Raw genomic sequence first — 19,452 nt, forward strand, 5'->3', positions numbered from 1 at the left:
GCCATTTTACTACACATGCGTTCAGCTGGCGGTTGTTGCAAAAAATAACATTGTCACATTCTACTTTTTGATACATAGTATTAACCATGCTTTGACAACTGAGTACAATGTAACATTTGCAGCGTGGAAGATTAGAATGTTATTTAAATACCCTAGGTACATTTAAATATGAATGATTGGTTGGGTAGCCAATCAGACGAGTTAAGACTAATACTACTCGGGAACCAATAGTCTCCGAGGGGTGGGCACTGCGTAGAACGCCCAAACGGGTGACGTTACAGCAATGCGGCACCACAGACCAATAGGAGCAGGAAGCTATGTCAGTTATCCTATCAGAGCTACCAAGGGGCGGAGTCTACCAATGCCGCAAGGGAGGAGGCGGGATAAAAAAGCGAGGCCGAAAGTAGGCTGGCAGATACGCTCCTTAGATCACTCCTTTCTGCTGGTGAACGCCGCGGAGTAAGCATCGTTGGAATTTTCCCTGTAGCAGTCATCATGTCTAAGTCTGAGGTGAGTTAGACGCTCTCTACAACTTCACTTTCTCCCTCGTCCCTTCCTGAGTTCTATGGGATGCAGTCTGGATGGGCTGCTTGCACCAGCCCATTCGGCAGTTCTTGGGTCGCGCCCAGGGCCTACCCCTCCCGAAGTTCAGGTCGCCATTTTGTCCTCGTCGTGGCCATGAGCCCGTCGTCCTGAAACCCTTAGTTATCAGCCGCTCATTCCTTCCAGTAAGACTCTTAGACATTACACCGATTTTTTTTTTTTTTTGCTTTGTCTCAGAGGCGAATTTCTTAAAAGCAGCTGTAATCTCTTACTGGCAATGGATCCCTCCCACCTAGTCCTTTTGTTGCGCGTGCGTCGGGAAGCAGGGACGCATGCGCCCGCGGTTTCCCAGCCTCAACAGAAGGTCTCCCCCACGGGGAGAAGCACGTGGCCAGTTGCGACCCGCGGGAACAGTATGAGTGCTACCACCGTACTGTCTAGTTCTGCTTCTCTTACGGGAAAGGTGTTTTGTGTTAAGCGCCCACTTAACGCTCCCCCCCCCCCATTCTTAGTCTCCCAAGGAGCCGGAGCAGCTGCGGAAGCTCTTTATCGGAGGTTTGAGCTTTGAAACAACTGATGAGAGTCTGAGGAGCCATTTTGAGCAATGGGGAACGCTCACGGACTGTGTGGTAAGGCCTGGAAGAGACAAAAGGGCAGTGGAACCAGTCAATTTTCCGGGGCTTGTCTTGCTCTAGTTCTGTCTGAATGCTTCAGAAAATTAACAGGATTACAGTTGCAGATAACTTGGGCGGGAAGGTGTGGGCTTAAGTGATTAAAAGGCTTTTATTCCTAGATTTACACTAGGTGGGTAATGGGAGCTGCAGGGCTTTGTAAAAAGGGCCAGTATAAAGTTTCCTGTACCTTATTCAAGGTGGAAATGTCAGTGGCTTTGGGGATCTTACTGTGTGTTAAATGAATTACATCTCAGGTGATGAGAGATCCAAACACCAAGCGCTCCAGAGGCTTTGGGTTTGTCACCTATGCCACCGTGGAGGAGGTGGACGCAGCCATGAACGCGAGGCCACACAAGGTGGACGGAAGAGTGGTGGAACCAAAGAGGGCTGTCTCGAGAGAAGTAAGAGATGCTTTTTCTTTCCCCCTGGAAGTGTGCCGTTGGGTATACTAGGGATGGCAAGAAACTTCGATCCTAATTTTGGGATAGATCCTGCTTTAACTTAATTGGGGCCTTTTCCCTCTTAGGATTCTCAAAGACCTGGTGCCCACTTAACTGTGAAAAAGATTTTTGTCGGGGGTATTAAAGAAGACACTGAAGAACATCACCTAAGAGATTATTTTGAACAGTATGGGAAAATAGAAGTGATTGAAATCATGACTGACCGAGGCAGTGGCAAAAAGAGAGGCTTTGCTTTTGTAACCTTTGACGACCATGACTCTGTAGACAAGATTGTCAGTAAGTATCAAGTGACATGTTTGCTAAGGGTTCTGAAGGCTGGGTTGTGTTCTAAACCCTGAGATACTGTGTTTTTATCTTCAAATTTAGTTCAGAAATACCATACTGTGAATGGCCACAACTGTGAAGTAAGGAAAGCTCTGTCTAAGCAAGAGATGGCTAGTGCTTCGTCCAGCCAAAGAGGTGGGTTTTTTGCTTTTGTTAAACCTTAAAAGTCCAATTCTAATTTGTATGGTTCAACACTTAAAACTTTTCTTGTTAAGGTCGAAGTGGTTCTGGAAACTTCGGAGGTGGTCGTGGAGGTGGTTTTGGTGGAAACGACAACTTTGGACGTGGAGGAAACTTCAGTGGGCGAGGTATTGGATTATACTCCACTGTTACCAACTAATAGTAAGCTTGTAATTTAATTAACGCAGATAACTTGCCCTTTATGTAATCTGTGGCAGTATTGTAACTACTGGTCAACATTTCCAAAGTTACATTTTATCCAAATGTTCTGACTTCTCACTAACCAGAAGTTAAAGACTCTGGTATGGAAATCATTATTATTTTTTTTTAATATATTTTATTGATTTTTTTACAGAGAGGAAGGGAGAGAGATAGTTAGAAACATCGATGAGAGAGAAACATCGACCAGCTGCCTCCTGCACACCCCTATTGGGGATGTGCCCGCAACCAAGGTACATGCCCTTGACCGGAATCGAACCTGGGACCCTTCAGTCCACAGGCCAACGCTCTATCCACTGAGCCAAACCGGTTAGGGCGGAAATCATTTTTATAGTGCAGGAACTACTTCCTAGAGTTCATACTTAACAAGGCTGGAATTTGTATGCAATTTATATACTTCAAACCTTTAAAATTTTGCTCTCTTACAGGTGGCTTTGGTGGCAGCCGTGGTGGCGGTGGATATGGTGGCAGTGGAGATGGCTATAATGGATTTGGTAATGATGGTAAGTTTTGTTCGTTGTTTTAGGAATTAGACAAGTGAGAAGGTTTTTTGGCTGTCTACAGAATAGATGGGTAGAAACTAAAACTTGAGTGCATCTAGTGCATGACAAGCTAAACTCTGACCATAACAGCATGATTCAAGCAGGCTGTTTCCCATCAGCCGTAAAACAGATTTTGATTGTTGAATACTTTTGTCTTATTGAGAAGAATTGTATTCTTGTAGGTGGTTATGGAGGAGGCGGCCCTGGTTACTCTGGAGGAAGCAGAGGCTATGGAAGTGGTGGACAGGGTTATGGAAACCAGGGCAGTGGCTATGGCGGGAGTGGCAGCTATGACAGCTATAACAACGGAGGAGGCGGAGGCGGCTTTGGCGGTGGTAGTGGTAGGTATCCAGTGATCCAGGTACTTGGTGCAGTAGCTAGATTAGTCTTGTAGAGTTATGCCCATGTGGGGATTAGATGCTCTTAAAAGCATTATGTGGTACACTGCATGGTACTTTTTAATGGGCTTGCTATGCTACCTCCTAGCTTTAAGCTGGGGCCGCCTCACTCCCAACTAGTTGAATAAGTGGATAGTGGCGTGTTCAACTGGAACTAGATTAGATGTAGTAGGATTTAGTGTTTTAACTTCTTTGGGACCATAGGCACTTAGTTGATGTATCCAGCATCTGTTTGCAGTGCCCCTGGATGGATAAAGGCCTTCAAGGCTAGAGAATATGCTCTGTTGTCATGGTGAGTTGGGTACTTTTTTTTTTTTTTAAATACTGGATTATTCAACTGAATGCCTTGTCCAGAAAATATAAAATGCAAAGATAAACGTTGGAGCCGTCCGAGTTTGGGAGAAAGAAAGGCAAGGCAGGTTGTGCAACCTCGTTTTTTCCCCCCCAACTCAACACTAAATAGATTCAGTACAGCCCTCTTTCCATTCCTAGGAAGCAATTTTGGAGGTGGTGGAAGCTACAATGATTTTGGCAATTACAACAATCAATCTTCAAATTTTGGGCCTATGAAAGGAGGAAACTTTGGAGGCAGAAGCTCTGGCCCTTATGGTGGTGGAGGTCAATATTTTGCCAAACCACGAAACCAAGGTAGGGTGGATGTATATGTTGTATTAGAGGGCTAAGTGTATTTCTAACTGGTACTGGTTATAAAAAGCTGACTAAAGCCTTCAAAATACTGAAGTGATTGGTAATTTGCAATCAAATTGAAAATATCATCTGAGCTTAAGCTCAGATTTTAACTTTATTGCTTCAAATATAAACGCATCACTATAGATATTTCCAAAAGTTTAAAGGAACAATCCTTATTCTTAGGTGGCTATGGCGGTTCCAGCAGCAGCAGTAGCTACGGCAGTGGCAGAAGGTTTTAATTACTGCCAGGTAAGTAAACATCTTTTTGTATTTTGGCTTAGTTTTCATAATTGATAATGAACCCAGTAACCCTAATGTAGCTAAGCAGTGCAACATAGTTAACATTATAACTTCAGTAAAATTGTGGATATTAAGCTAATAATTCAGATCAGCAAAATTTGTGGGAAACAAAACTTGATATTGGATTGTAGCCTTTAAGTCTTAATATGTTTAGATTAACAACTTTATTCCATATTGTTCAACAGGAAACAAAGCTTAGCAGGAGAGGAGAGCCAGAGAAGTGACAGGGAAGCTACAGGTTACAACAGATTTGTGAACTCAGCCAAGCACAGTGGTGGCAGGGCCTAGCTGCTACAAAGAAGACATGTGTTAGACAATACTCATGTGAATGGGCAAAAAAAACTCGAGGACTGTATTTGTGACTAATTGTATAACAGGTTATTTTAGTTTCTGTTCTGTGGAAAGTGTAAAGCATTCCAACCAAGGGTTTTAATGTAGATTTTTTTTTTTTTTGCACCCATGCTGTTGATTGCTAAATGTAATAGTCTGATCATGACGCTGAATAAATGTGTCTTTTTTTAAATGTGCTGTGTAAAGTTAGTTTGCTCTGAAGCCATCATGGTAAATTACCCCAACAGTGTGAAGCTAGAATTCCTTCAGGGTGATGCCAGGTTCCATTTGAAATTTATTTACAAACTGCTTGGGCACAGAAGCCATTGTCTTCAGAAACTTCGGTGTAGTTGAATTGACAGTTACTGTGTTGTGACCTGGAGTTCACCATTAAAAGGGTCACCCAAGCAGAGTCATGGAGTTTATTTGGTTATTAATGATTGTTGGCACATCCTATGCAATATATCTAAATTGAATTATGGTACCAGATAAAATTATAGATGGATATGAAGCTTGTGTATCATCCATTATCATGTGTAATCAATAAACGATTTACTATCCTCTTGAATGACAACTGTATGGATTTGGGACTGGCAGAGCTTTGGACTTTCCCTACCCACTACCCCTGATAATGTTGAATACTTCAATCACAATTCAAGTTCAAAGCTTTGCCAGAGAATAGAAACCAGCTGCTGGCTAATGCCACCCCAAAAGTCAACAGATTTAGAGTATTTGGGAGATGTTTTTTAAAATTGGCCAGCACCAGTAAAAAATTCTTACTCCTACACAAAATAGGCTTACATTAAAGGAAAACTGCAGTTTCCTTTGTTCTGGTTGGGTGGGCCTTTATAGAGGTTTATAGATTTTAACCACACTAGTTGCCTATTTGGAAACAAAAATTATGGGCATGTTTAGGAACCATACTGCTTACAAACATGATAACTGCAGTTTTCCTTTAAGCATGGCACAAGATCACACAACCATCCTAAAATGTTAATTGTATGGAAAATGGTTTCTAAATCTTTTAAGTTACATACTATCCAGTCATTGTTATTTGTATATAGGTTCTTTTGAGCCCTCCCCTTTGATATTTTCAGTGCCATTGTACTTACCTAGTAGCATAGAGATTTGTTTATCACTAGGACTGTATTTCATCCCATGGGTGTGTTACTTGGAAGTCTGGGGGTGGGGTGGTGATGGGTGGGAGGTGGAGTGGAGGTGGGTGGGAAAGCATGGATGGATGATACAGTTCCATGGGTTTGATATTGGCTGAGTTTGCAATGGCAGGTGGAACCTTAACTATTGAGGGAGTTTGCAGATACCTCAGGATTCCTGACAATGCCTTTAAAGATCCAGGAGAGATGTTCAGCTACTAGGAACTGCTAGCAAGCATAGCGCGAATGGCTCCGAGCTCAGACACTCTACAGCTGAGAGTAGACACTTGTGGTATGTGGAGTACAGATAAGCCAGGGGCAGGCCACGGCACGCTCCATGACAGCTAGGAGGGAGTGAATTTTCAGTGACCATCGCAAGGAAGGAGGCAGACAAAAGTAAGGCACACCTGACTCTTAGGACTAGCAGTCAGAACCAGGAGGAAAGGTTTTATTGCTATGCTGGTAGGTAAGAACAGATTTTACTTACATCCATATAGTTATGTAAAATCCAGTTTTCTGTTATATTTCCTTATTATATTGAGCCAAAACTAGTCCAGTTAAGCTGAACTTGGTTTTTCTGGAGATGGATTGTTTTAAAATGACACCCTAGCCTTGGTGGATAACAATTGAAGGAAATGAGTGCTTTAACTGTATCTACTATGAATAATAAATTTTTGGCCTTTAATTTTATTTCCTACTTCTTTGACCCATTTCCTTAAAACAATGGCTCAAAGTAATGCATTAGACTCTTCCCCAAAGTGATGGTGGGAGGGTGGGTGGACCATTAATTGGGGGGTGGGGGACTTAGCCTGAGATGGGACTTTATCTCAGAAAAGCTAGTTCTAAAGGTTGTTTGCTTTTCTAGGGAGGAGTCTGGTACTACAGGCTTATCAACACGTCTTAAACAGAAACTCATCTGTCCAAGCTCATGGCTAAAAGGTAAATTTTTATAAAGCAATGGTAAGCAAATGATTGGTATTGCCAAAATAGAATGAATCTGCCTCAGAACCAAAGACTTGCTAATCTGATCTAATAGAAATCTGTTAATAAAGCAACTGGGTTCCCAGTAAAAAGAATGGGAATCTTGCATCTGCTTGTGTAAATACTTGGTAACTTTTTTTTTCTTTTTGCAGGACGACCTTATGAGGACGACCTTTATCTGAGCCAATGTGTACTTCATTTTCACTGCCATGCAGTTTTCGTTGGCTGTGTTGCAGCTTGAATTATTCAGTTTTATGAATGGGATTTTAAATAAAATGCTTTTAACTTTGTTTCTTACTTTTATTTTCTCCTTTTCATGATACTTAGGGTAAACTTGACACTGTACCCCTCAAGTTTGAGAATGGGAAATAGAGGAGGTCATGATATACCAGGTGTCTGCTAAACCAGAAAACTTACTAGCAGGATCAATCTAAAGAAGCAGGGCCTCATGTAAAAAGTCATTGCATTTTGAACCTAGCAGTTAAGGTAAATGTTTTAAATCACGGGCTGGTGTTCAGATTAACAAGGAAGGATTGGGTTGTGGGAACTGAAATCTGAGAGGCTGGGCTCCCGCTGCAGGGCTGAATTGTGACCGGTAGAAGTAAGCTGGTAACTGTTGCTGCACTTGAGAACACATCTTTTTTTTTAGTTCTCCTGGCAAGAGAGAAGTTGTAAAAGCCAGAGCTGCCCCACTCGTCTCACAAGAGCTATGCTTATCCGTTAAATTCTGGAGCGCATAGTGGATGTCCTCTTTGGTGAACAAGTATGTATTGGCCAGGTATCTTAGGCAATTTTAGCAAAGGTTTAACATTTTTCCCTGCTATTTTTAGGAGGTCATCCCGCCTCAGTTTTAATCAGCTAAGGCGGGGTGGGGTAGCGAGTACGTTATCTTGCTGCTTAATCTCCATTTGTGACTTAAAGTTGCTAGATGTGGTTTTTCACATGGTGGTTTGGTAGGATAGTTTACTAAGTGCGTTTTTATTTTTTTAATTTCCTGGGATGACTGGTTAATAAGAGCTAAAAGCATTCTTATTGAAGAACTTCAACCCTGTCCAGTGTGGCTTGGTTGGCTGTTGTCTCATACACCAAAAGGTGGTTATATTCCATTCCCAGTCAAGGTACATGCCTGGGTTGCACTCTCAGTCCCAGGTAGGGGGGCATGCAGGAAGCAGCCAATCAATGTTATACTCACATTGACATTTCTCTCCTAAAAATAAAAACAATTATATTACATTCTGTGTACTTGGATGGATGCTTTACTGATGCAAGTTAGAGGAGATAGACTCGAGGAAGATAATTACCTTGTGCTAGTTCTTCAAAATAGGTTCACACCCAGTTTACTCTCCGAAAGCCTATTCCCCCTGCTTTAAGCACTACCAAACAATGTATATGATGGTCTTCATGGCAATGTGTACATAAGCATGGCATTGTCCTCACTATGTCTCATTCTTTGAACCAGAGCTTATTTGGTGTTCAGTGAATTGTTGCCTTTATGAGCTGGATTAGAATGAAAACGTGTCCCTTAGGGCAGCCTGCAGTCACCAACCAGTGGTCCATGAGGTCTGAAAGGTTTGCAACCACTGCCTTAGGGGAGTAATAAGTTCCTGAACAGTTAACCCCAGGCCCTGCCCTCTACAGCTTAGTCCCACATGTTCAATTTTTTGAAAGAACAAAAGTTGCCAGCACCGGTTTGGCTCAGTAGATAGAGTGTCGGCCTGTGGACTGAAGGGTCCCAGGTTCGATTCCGGTCAAGGGCATGTACCTTGGTTGCGGGCACATCCCCGGTAGGACGTGCAGGAGGCAGCTGATCGATGTTTCTTTCTCATTGATGTTTCTAACTATCCCTCTCCCTTCCTCTCTGTAAAAAAATCAAAATATATTTTAAAAAAAAAAGTTGACAAGTGTGGACTCTTCAGATCTATTAGGAATAGAAAGCATTACATTACTTTCAATTCCCTAAACTTGGACATGTTTTGCAGAACATGCAGATACGAAGATTTCACATCTTTGATCACTTTTCTGATTTTGTCTCACAACTGTAGTGTTGCTATCAGAATCTGGAGGTAGCCTTTGCCTCTGGCTCAGTGGACAGAGCGTCGGCCTGCAGACTCAAGGGTCCCAGGTTCAATTCCAGTCAAGGGCATATGCCCAGGTTGCAGGCTCAATCCCCAGTGGGGGGGGGGGGGGGGGCATCATCAATGATGTTTCCCTCTGAAAGCAATAAAAATATATTTTAAAAATAAATAAAAAATCTGGAAGTAAGGTTTCCCCATTGGAATGGAGCTAGTAAAGTTGAATAGAAGTATAAATAGAAGCAAAATGCCAAAATAAGTTTGTGTAATTCAGTGCCTGAGAAGATTGGGAACCACCCAACTCCAAGGATATGAAAGTGTCAGGGAGAACTTAGATATGACATCTGAAAATTATTGTTTCAAGAAAATTCTATTGAAAAAAATTCTATTGAAAAAGTACACACTAATAAAAGGCCTTTGGTCTTCAAGGATCTAGAAAAGGGTGGGGAACAAGAAAGTGTCTAACAACTAGGGAGAGAGAAAATTTCACAGGCCCTGGCTGGGTTGGGGGTTTAATCCCCAGTCAGGACACGTGCAGGAATCAACCAATAAATGCATGGGTTGGTGGAATGGTGGGTCGATGTTTCCTGTTCTAAAATCAATAAAAATTTTAAAAAAGGAAAAGTTCACCAAAATGCATATGGTGCTCTACTGTGGAGCAGGTTTTACTCAGACTTGGGTTTGAAATCCCCTAAAACAGACATCCAACCAAATTCTCATTCCAATCAAGAGTTGCTCACTCGGTTGTCTTAGGGAGCTCTGGAATATTACCCCGCCGGGTTGAGGGACTCCGAGGGAAATAGGCAGGAGGAGGGAAATAGAAAAAAGGCCTGTGGGTATTCTAGGCTCCTGTATTCCAAATATTGAGAGAGGAAAAGCCTAAATAAGCCTCAGGGACCTTGCATAGGAACTCTAGCCAGCGTTGGCAGCAATCTCAGCTCTATAAATGGGAGCCACCAGGGAGGGTGGAGTTCCTCAGATCATTCACGGCCCCTGGCTCTAAAAAGGATGAAGGTGGTAGATCGCATACTGCTAGAGCCAAAATTGTGCGTGCCACTCTTACAGAGAGCTGTAGGGGAAAGAAATGAGCGTGGCAGGATTTCCTCCCCCCAAAACCAAGAAATGAGCTCTGAGGAGAGCTCCGCTTCATCACCCTCCCTGGAGAAGGAAGACACAGTGGAAAACTATTTCTGTAGAGTGCTTTATAAACCAAAGCTCAAACAAGAGGTGGAGGTTGGAGACCTGGGGAGCTGAATCACAGAAAGATTCCAGCCTTCCCCTCACACACTTGTCTCACAGCAAGCCTCATTGAACACACCTTGGACCTAACATGTCAGGTTTTTCACTGTTGTCCTCTTCTGGGCCTCGGGGCCGGGGAGTTCCTTTATCAGAAGGGAATGAAGGGACTCTCCATCACCGCTCCGCCCAGCTGGGCCAGCTCAGTCTGAGGCTTCCATCTTGCTTCCCCGGGGCACGAGGAAGATGGCCCCATCAGCAGCCTGTTGCAACGCATACTCTTCAGGGGAGTAGTTGTTGCCAGCTTCATCCCGAAGGTGCTGGAAAATGTCACGGTACAGCTCGGCCAGCTGTTGGCGCATAACCTCCAGGGTCCTGTCGGCCTCCCCACGGGCCCTGAGCAGCCGCTCCCGCTCACTGCCCAGCCGCTCCAGCTCCCGCTCCAGCTGCACGATGGTTTCCAGCTTTCTCTTGCGACAGTTCTGGGCAGCCACCTTATTCTTGCCCCGCCGTCGAATGTCCCGGACTAGTGCCAGCTGGCTTTCTGTCAGCGGGTACCGTGCCAACAGCTCATTAAAGTCATCTACCGGCAAGTTGACAATCTTGTCCGTAGGGAAGGGGATCTTCATGGCCAGGGCCCGACGCTCATCCCGACTCCCTGCCTCCCCCCGTGCCGTGGGCTTGGCTCGCACAGGGCCTGAAGAGGGCTCTAAGGCTAAGGGGGTCTCAGCAGGTGGCAAGGCATAATTGGGGTGGGCCAAGGCGTTGGGCATAAGTGAGTAGGGGTACTCCACCGGATACATCTCTACGTACTCGCTACGCCGCCGACCAGCCTCTGTCCCCTCCAGCTCAAGAGATTCAGCATCACTATAGTTAAGGGATAATCCTGAGTCGGATTCTGGGTCTTCTTGAGGCTTGGGTGGCTCCGCTGGCAGCCCAATATCCAGGAGGGCTAAGGGGTCTGGGAGGGGTTCACTGAGCAGGCCTGAGAGAGTCAGTGGCTTGGAGACTGGGATGGCCATGTTGCCATAAGAATATGGGGGGTCTGGGACATGAGTTGAGGATACTGGGAGCTCATAAGGTGGTGGAGGAAGGGGGAAGCCAGCATCTGGGTGGATTGAGCAAGGACAGTAAGTTGGGAGTGGTGGGGGCCCAGGGTATGGGGCTGGGGCTGGAGGCTCAAACGACGGCTCACTTGGAGCATTTAGGCCCTGCAAGAAAAGACATAAAAAGAGATTTGGAGACAGGCTGAGGAAGAGAACCAGCTCTCTCAGGACCAAGCTCCGTCCTTCTGAAAGACCCAGTGAGATAACAACAAAGGAACAAAAAGGCACTAAAAATCATTGAAAGCGTCTTGTAAAGTTGCAATGCAAGTCTTCCAAGAAGAAAGCAGTTTAAACAGGAATGGATATCACTGAGGTCGGACTTCAGAAAGAACTAACATATGGAATCTCCTCCTCAGGAATTCTTACTGGGTTGAATTGGCTCATGTTTCTTTATTTCTTTCAGGAAGACAAGGAGTTCTTATCCAAGATGACCCCTCAGAACGCTTTCCTGCTGTGGTTATCTAGGGTCAAAGGGTCAAGTTCAGGTCCTGGCCATGCCCTGGGTGCCCAGCAGAGGGAGCTGCTGTGTGGGAGCAGGGCTTAGGGCAGATCCCAGGGGCCCGTGCCTAGTGGTAGGGGAGAGAGGGTCAGGCGCAGAGCCAGTTCCATCTCACCCAGCTCCGGAGTGGGCAGCTGTGTCACCCTGGGGGCTAAGAGGCACTTTGGGGAGTCCGCGCCAGCTCTACCCTCCACTCTTCAGTCCCTCTGCCCCTGCCCAGGTGCAGAGAGGAGGAGAGAACATGCTAGAAACAAGGCCCCCAAACCACATTGGGGAGCCACCCTGTTCTAGCCCAGCTGGGGACAAAGACCTTATTGTTAGGCCAACAGATACCCCTTTGTCCACTAGCAGGAGGAGAGGACCCTGGCATAGACTGACCCCCCTTCCTGAGGCCCTTGAACTACTGCTCAGCTACCTGGGGGAAAGGGGCCCAGCTGCTGAGGGCAGGGGGAGAAAATGAAGGGAGAAGATGAGCAGGATTGGAGGAAAGAGAGGTCAGAATAAAAGAAGGTGAGGAAGGGAAGGCGGGGCCGGAGGTGGGGTAGAGAGATGTGTGCAGAGTGGCTGCTGAGAGCATACATTCCCCAGTCAAATCCTTCCTTCCCCACCACTCCTGTCCCCTGCTCTTCCACACCCCTTCCCCTACTGTTCTGTTCTAACATCCAGATCTCCCTTCTACTTCAGCCCTTCCTTTTCCAGTGCCTGGAACATTTCCAGCTTGAGACCCTGAGCCCTCCTTGTTCCAGCCCCCTGCCTCAGTCCCAGCGAGACTCTCTGCTTCTCTACTCTTCCCTCCCCGCGCCCCCAGCTCCACTCACCTGAAGCTCAGTGATGGACATGATCTCTTGCCAAGTCAGTTCCATCTCACCCAGCTCCGGAGTGGGCAGCTGTGTCACCCTGTTCCTGCTCTGCTGGGGAGGGCACGGGGGCATCCTACTGGGCCAGGGCCTGGTCCAGGGTCCCCCAAAACCCAAATGGCCCCAGCAACCTGTATCAAAGGAGAAATGGGGTTAGGGCTCTCCTACTAGGGGGCAGCAATTTTATCCTGCCCGCCTCCAGAGAGAGGCTCCTTCCAATGTACCCGAGAGGAGGGACCTCATCCCCTCCCCCTCACGCTAGATTCATCAACCAGCTCCTCAAGCTAGAATGTCTTTTTCTGCAGTGTGACCTCCATCTCATCTGTAGTCAGTTCCTTTGGGAGCACATTAGGTCTTTACCTTTTTTTCAGACAAGATGCCTTCTCTTTACCCTATTTCTTTCTCCCCAAAACTGTATCACTGGCTGGGGCAGAAGTCACGTCTTCTGGATTTTTCCTCCCCATTTTCTGAGGCAACATCAGGGATCACTCCTGCTTTCCTCCTCTGTTCTCAGTTTTAGGATCTCAGCCTCTTCTTCCCAAGATGAGAGCCAGTGCTCGGGGATCCCCAAGGAGTGTGTTGTGGGAAGAACCACGCAGACAGTCCTCCCCTTCTCTGAGATATGGCCCAGGCCTGGTGCCTGATAGCTGCCCTGCCCTCTCCTCCTATCCTGGCCCTGGACTCCCCTGCCTGGGCCAGATAAGAGGTTTATCAGCTGCAAACAGCAGAGGAGGAATGGTCTCTGGAGTCACTGGACCTGTGCCCTGTGTCCCTGCAGGGTCATCTTGTCCATACCCCAACCCACAGCCAGGGACCTTTCCTCTTCCAAAGTAACAAAGATGTATTAAGCTTTTGTCAAGAACTGTACTAGTGTCTTACAAGCATTCGTTTATGAGGCTGATTTTCACCAAGATCCTATAAGATCCATTCAGACATTGAAACCCAAGCTGGAAAATAGCAGAGTCAGGTCTGGAACCTCTACTGACTGTCTACTCGCGGCTAGTCTAATAGCCTATATCGCCTTCTAGGTGCCTTCTCACCCTCTGTCTCCATACCCCAAGCCTTTACTAGTGGTCTACATCATCGATTCTTTCTGTGGGATCTCAGTCTCTTTTTTCCTCTTTTAGGGAATATCTCTTTAAAACAGTGGTTCTCAACCTGTGGGTCGTGACCCCTTTGGCGGTCGAACGACCTTTCACAGGGGTCGCCTAAGACCATCCTGCATATCAGATATTTACATTACGATTCGTAACAGTAGCAACATTACAGTTATGAAGTAGCAACGAAAATAATTTTATGGTTGGATCGCAACATGAGGAACGGTATTTACAGGGCCAGAAGGTTGAGAACCACTGCTTTAGAGTCTTGAATACATTTTCCCCTCCAGCCCCTTTTCTTTTCTTTTCTTTTTTTTATATATATTTTATTGATTTTTTACAGAGAGAAAGGGAGAGAGATAGAGAGTCAGAAACATCGATGAGAGAGAAACATCATCAGCTGCCTCCTGCACATCTCCCACTGGGGATGTGCCCGCAACCCAGGTACATGCCCTTGACCGGAATCGAACCTGGGACCCTTCAGTCCGCAGGCCGACACTCTATCCACTGAGCCAAACCGGTTTCGGCTCCAGCCCCTTTTCTTTTGATCTGGGCTCTAGCTGCAAGTCTGCCACAAAGTAGCTGTGTGATGTTGGGCAAGTCATCGCACTTCTCTGAGCCTCTTTCCTCATTTGTAAAACTAGAGTGTTGGACAAGTGCAACTTGGAGGTCCCTTTCTGCTTGGACAGCTTAACTTTCTCAGCAAACCCTCACCTCTGCCTTCATCTTCTCTCTGTCAGTCTGCTCCTCATCCTACCTCCCTATTCCCTGTCACCCGTTTTCCCTGCATCTGTTCTCCCTGCCTTCGGCAAGAAATTCCAAGTAAATTTGGCAGGGACCTCCTGACCTCTTAAGGCCGGACATGACTCCCTTCTCCTGTCATATAAGTAGAAGCAGTCAGGCTAGGGGGAGGGGAAACATAGAAGAACAGAGGATGGGACGGAAGGACCTCAAATTGCATGACCTTAGATTACCACAAGGATGGCCTGTCATAGCTATTTGGTTATGGAGTCCACTCTTCGAATCTCACAACATAATTAGAGAGAGCTGCAAATTATTCTTCAGAAAGAGGACCTCCTCCAGCCCCTGCCCCTACCCCCTTGTTCTATTGCCATCCCCAGAGCTGAGAGTTGGTATAGGCACAGGTCCCTGGCCATTGGGCAGAGTGGGTGGGGTGTTTATGTCTGTCCAGGATGCCATTTCAACACCGGAAATCCACCCTCCCCCACCCAGGTTCTGAAGGAAATTGCCCAAAGGCAAAGTGAATGGAGAAGGGGTTTATGGGGCAGGGACATTAGCTCTTGCCTCACAGTCCTTCACACACCCACCTACCCCCACCCTTTGTCTCTCCTTATATCTTCCTAGGCCTGGCGCTTAGGTGCAATACTAAGATTCTGCCCTAGGAGGCAGGAGAAAGGTTCTCTGGGCTTCCAGATGCATGACCTTGGGCAAATTGCTTCTCATTCAGTCTCTTCCATTTAATGGAAACAGGATGAAGAACCTCCTTGCTGTGAGAGGCAGTAGATTACTTCTAGCTCAGGCAGTCACAAACTGCATTGTGCACCACATTACCTGGGTACTCGTAAACACAGAATCCTGAAAGCCACCCCAGACCTACTGAATTGAATTCATCGGTGCGGGCACCCAGCAATCAGCATTTTAACAAGTGCCCTGGTGTTTTCGAGACACACTAAACTGGTCCAACCGGCAAGTGGTCTCCAGGCTTCTCCTAGCTTCCAATCTTTGGCCCCGGCAACACTGGGTTCTGACTGCCACAATGGCTGAGACTAGATATCAGCCTCTTCTCATGAAGACCAGGAGTTCAATCTCCACCTCCCCCTAGGACAGGGAAATGAGAACCAGAGGGGAGCAGAGAGAAGCAAGAAGTTGGGGAAGGGGGAGGTGAGAGAACCTCGGCATCAGCTTTCTGATACAGTGGCAAGTTTGCACCAGGCCAAAGGGGAGGAGTATGTTTTTCCCTAGACACTCAGTGATGGGTAGTGGCCTATATACCAAGCGTAGGCCCCTTGAGTCTTCAGAGCCTACTCTCCTGAGGATCAGCCAGGGTGTAGCAGCCAGTGATATAAACCGGGGAAGAGAGTACAGTGAGAACTGGATCCAAAAGAACATCACACACACACACACACACACACACACACACACACGAACATCACAGAGGGTGCAGAAACTAGAGAATACTGGGAAATGGAGTGGGACTCTCTGTGTCCCTTTTCTTCAGTTTCCACTTCCCAGTTTAGTGGTCACACAGCCATCTTACTCCCCAACATTGTGTATCAGGTAGGACTGGAGCCATCTCCAGGGACTATAATCCACCCTCTTTATTCTCATCCTGATGGTCCTGATGGTCGTACCCAGAAAGCTCTCACCACGGTCCCTGAGTGCTCACAGAATGGTGCCACCTCTTTGCTTAGGGATACAGGAGGACCGTGTAGGGAGGGATGCTGGGGAGAGGAAGACATTTGGCCTCAACTGCTGCCTGGAGCTCTAACTGCCTTGACAAGGCAGAGGGGCACTTGCCTCTAGGAGCCTCTTTTGAGGCTAACTAGGCCACTCTACCTTTCCAGGTGTCAACAGAAGCAGTGAAAGAACGAAGAGAGATCAGTGAAACTTGGGGTGTGGAGTAGCCAGTGAGCAACCTACTTGGAGAGATTAGGAAGAATCCCCGAAGAGGGAGAGGGACACACAGATGAGGGAGAAACAAAGGGAATGGAGGAAAAGGAGATGGAGTTGATCAGAATGAGATTCAATCTCCTGGGGACATACATAACTCAAACAGGTGAACGGGAACAAGGGGGAGAGGGACAAGCGTCTGCCATCCTGTCACATGGTCCCTAGACCCCAAACTGCAGTCCTTTGGCCAATGACTAGAGTCCCAGCCCCAGCCCCTCTCCCCTTCCACTGCTTCCCTGCCCACTCCCCTTCTGGTGCCATGACTTCCAGTTACGAGGAACTACACTGGGGATGGGACGCTTCCCCTCCCCTCCAGCCCAAACTGATCTCTATTGCCCAGAGAAGAGAAGGGCAAAGGGAGGCAAGAACTAGCACCCCACCCTCCCACCAGCACATCTTGCTGCAACAACACTTCCAATGTCTCCAATTCCTCAGCCTCCACCAAACCGTCCCAGCCGGCTGGACAGGGCAGCATGATGAAATGGCGAGGAGAAAGAATGGTACTTTCTCCCGGGAGTCTACGATCTTCTCCAGGGCAACTAGCCTGCTGAAGGGTTACTCGGGGTCATTCTCCAGCCCCTCAGGGGTGCCTCCGCGGACCACCGTCTGGTCCCCATCCACAGCCTTTCAACCCAAGAATCCCAGAACACTTCAGAAGCCATCTAGATCTTCTCCCGGAGGAGTTCCCAAAGATGTCAAATTCCTAAACCAGGGGCAGCTTGGGAAGGTCTGATATCTCTTAAGAACATGCCAAAAGTTGGGTATTTCCTCCCTCTTCCTCCTCCGCCCCCACCCCCCTCAGCCTGTCCCTGGATCCCACTAGAATCCCCCTCCCACCCCGCCCCTCAGGCACCTGTGGCAGGCTCCAAGTTGGGTGCAGAGAGATGAGGCTCCAGGTGCTGTCTCTGGGGAGGCTGGGCCTGGGCTGACACCTCCTTCGCGAGGATCCCTGCTACCTCTGAGAACCTGGGAGGTCTGTGCCCCGCCCCCTGGCCATTGCTGAGCGCTGAGTCTGCAGACTGAGCACTGAGTAGGGGAAGCTGCTGGGCGGTGCACCAGCCTCCTCTATGAAGCCCTCGGCAGGAGTTCTCCGTCCTTCCTCCAACCCTCCCCTTTCCCTGTGGCCCTCCTCTTCTCCTGCCCCTTCTGGCCAAGGGAGGAAACTTGAGCCCGGTGTGGTTTCTGCCCACACCCCACCCCCACTCTGATCCCAGCCAGCAGGGGCACACATGGCTTCAAGCCTCTCCCAGCCCTCCTTTTGAGCCCAGGAGTCCAGCCAGGTCTGTGCTTCTCCCATGCACATAATGAGTTCCAAGCGGAGGCTCCACTCCAAAGGGACCTCTAAACATTATACAAGCTGTAACCTCCTTCCCTCTGCTCCCTTGACTCTCTTAGGGACAGGGAAACTGAGTCATAGCCAGGTGGAAGGGTGCTGAAGAAAAGGGCCAGGACTCTGTGTTCCGGCTGTTTAGGCAGGTGGGCATTTAGGGCGCTGCTTTTATTTAAGGAACGCCTGGGTTCTGGGAAAGGGGTAGGGGAGCTATTTGGGGGAGAGGCAGCGGCTGCTTTGATGTGTCCTTTCACCTGTAGCCTTCGCCCCTCCCCCTACAGCCTCAGATGTCCTAGGACAAAGGCCTCTTTCTTGGCCAGGTTTGTTGTCAGTGTGAGGGGAATTGGTGTGTGTGTGTGTGTGTGTGTGTGTGTGTGTGACATTATTCACTTCCCTTAAAGGGGACCCCAGGTGCCCTCTGTCCTCCTTTCTCCCAGGCAAGGCACCCCAACCACAAAGCAGCCACATACCCTGGGCAGGCCAAGGCATGTGTGTAGGATACCAGCTCTGTGTCAGGTCAGAAAGTACCCCTAGAAGTCACTCTTCATCCCTTTGCCTTCAACCCGCAACCCAAGTCCCAGGCCAAACATCTCTCTCCAGAGACTGTGAGAAAAGAACCTTGCTTCCTCCTAGCTCTTAGTGGCTTTCAGCTCTAAGGAAAGTCCTTCCTATGTCTAGCTTCAGTCCTTACAGCTGCAACTTACCCTTTTCTCTAATTCTTTTTTCATATGGTGCTCAAGTTAAATTGGAAACAGTTAAAGGCTGGGGAGGCAGACAGATGCCACCCCAAAGTAGGTCTGGCATTCAGCCAGTATTCTCTGATAGGATTGTGTTCACTGTTAAAACAATGAAAATGTTCTGCCCCAGTTGATAAAGAATAGCTGCTGGGAACCCTCCAAATATTCCCCACCACCACATCAGCCACCCCAGTTCTCTCTCAGGACCCTCCACAACCCAGCAATACAACTAAGCAATTCAAGAGGCAATGCAATAGCACCTCGTTTCAGCCTCCCTGCAGCCTGTGTGTGTGGAATGTATCAATGCTCATGCCACACCTATGGTTAAATGTTTTGAATTCCATCCTTATCCCAGGAAATCATGATTCTACATGTATGATCTATGTAGGACAGGAGGTGACCCAGGGCTTCATTGCATGTTACGTGTGGGTTCAGAATCTCTTGATGACTTGGACATGAATCTGGGTCACAAACTCGAACATTCAGATATAGCTCTCTCACTTGCATACTTATTTGGGCACCTCACAGGGGATTAGGAGTGGTGATAGTCACACTTATGGCTGATTAAATAATGATATCAGGTTATAGCTAGTCAACAAACATTTATTGAATGAAAACTACCAGTCAGGATACTGTGGCATTGTAGATACAACTATGGATACACAAACCTATTCATTTATTCATTCATTCAACAAATATTTATTGACTGTCTACTGTGGGTCACACTCCAGGATCACAAAGATGAATAAGACAGTCCATGTCCTCATTCATAGTCTAGCCAGGGAATTACACTAATAAAGTTCTGTAGCCCTAGCTGGTTTGGCTCAGTGGATAGAGCGTCGGCCTGCAGACTGAAGGATCCCAGGTTCGATTCCAGTCAAGGGCACATGCCCGGGTTGTGGGCTCGATCCCCAGTGGGGGGAGTGCAGGAGGCAACTGATCAATGATTCTCTCTCATTGTTGATGTTTCTATCTCTCTCTCCCTCTCCCTTCCTCTTTGAAATCAATAAAATATATTTTTTTAAAAATAA

At 47.3% G+C, this 19,452-nt stretch overlaps 2 protein-coding genes across 7 annotated transcripts; one reads left to right on the forward strand and one right to left on the reverse strand.

The window, feature by feature from the left end:
* Positions 1 to 376: 376 nt before the first annotated feature.
* On the forward strand, positions 377 to 7,086 carry HNRNPA1 (heterogeneous nuclear ribonucleoprotein A1). Of its 5 annotated transcripts, XR_009451224.1 has the most exons (12): positions 377 to 510; positions 1,056 to 1,172; positions 1,472 to 1,618; positions 1,744 to 1,954; positions 2,045 to 2,137; positions 2,218 to 2,310; positions 2,830 to 2,904; positions 3,126 to 3,284; positions 3,834 to 3,989; positions 4,215 to 4,280; positions 6,681 to 6,754; positions 6,949 to 7,086. XR_009451224.1 is itself a non-coding variant. In XM_059683124.1 (11 exons), exons 1-10 carry the CDS (start codon positions 496 to 498, stop codon positions 4,268 to 4,270), a joined length of 1,122 nt encoding a protein of 373 aa, XP_059539107.1. In that variant the 5' UTR covers positions 377 to 495; the 3' UTR covers positions 4,271 to 4,280; positions 6,681 to 6,934. The 5 variants fall into 5 exon arrangements, 4 of the variants coding, with proteins under 4 accessions (XP_059539107.1, XP_059539106.1, XP_059539108.1 ...); XM_059683124.1 differs by lacking the exon at positions 6,949 to 7,086 and having other exon boundaries at positions 6,681 to 6,934; XM_059683123.1 differs by lacking the exons at positions 6,681 to 6,754; positions 6,949 to 7,086 and adding an exon at positions 4,517 to 5,229.
* A 2,969-nt stretch (positions 7,087 to 10,055) lies between these two features.
* NFE2 (nuclear factor, erythroid 2) lies at positions 10,056 to 17,434 on the reverse strand. Of its 2 annotated transcripts, none has more exons than XM_059683130.1 (3): positions 17,208 to 17,434; positions 12,528 to 12,697; positions 10,056 to 11,315 (listed from the first exon to the last, which is right to left on the reverse strand). In XM_059683130.1, exons 2-3 carry the CDS (start codon positions 12,639 to 12,641, stop codon positions 10,308 to 10,310), a joined length of 1,122 nt encoding a protein of 373 aa, XP_059539113.1. In that variant the 5' UTR covers positions 12,642 to 12,697; positions 17,208 to 17,434; the 3' UTR covers positions 10,056 to 10,307. The 2 variants fall into 2 exon arrangements, with proteins under 2 accessions (XP_059539113.1, XP_059539114.1); XM_059683131.1 differs by lacking the exon at positions 17,208 to 17,434 and adding an exon at positions 12,927 to 13,338.
* Positions 17,435 to 19,452: the final 2,018 nt, after the last annotated feature.

Source organism: Myotis daubentonii, chromosome 2, assembly GCF_963259705.1.
Source record: "Myotis daubentonii chromosome 2, mMyoDau2.1, whole genome shotgun sequence".
In the NCBI taxonomy this organism is placed as follows: domain Eukaryota; kingdom Metazoa; phylum Chordata; class Mammalia; order Chiroptera; family Vespertilionidae; genus Myotis; species Myotis daubentonii.

Coding starts and splice junctions, on each gene's coding strand:
- HNRNPA1 (XM_059683124.1), top strand. Junction 2,905..3,125: donor TAATGGATTTGGTAATGATG/GTAAGTTTTGTT, acceptor GTATTCTTGTAG/GTGGTTATGGAGGAGGCGGC. Junction 3,285..3,833: donor CGGCTTTGGCGGTGGTAGTG/GTAGGTATCCAG, acceptor TTCCATTCCTAG/GAAGCAATTTTGGAGGTGGT.
- NFE2 (XM_059683130.1), bottom strand. CDS start 12,641: ATGCCCCCGTGCCCTCCCCAGCAGAGCAGGAACAGGGTGACACAGCTG. Junction 11,316..12,527: donor TGTCCATCACTGAGCTTCAG/GTGAGTGGAGCT, acceptor CTTTTCTTGCAG/GGCCTAAATGCTCCAAGTGA.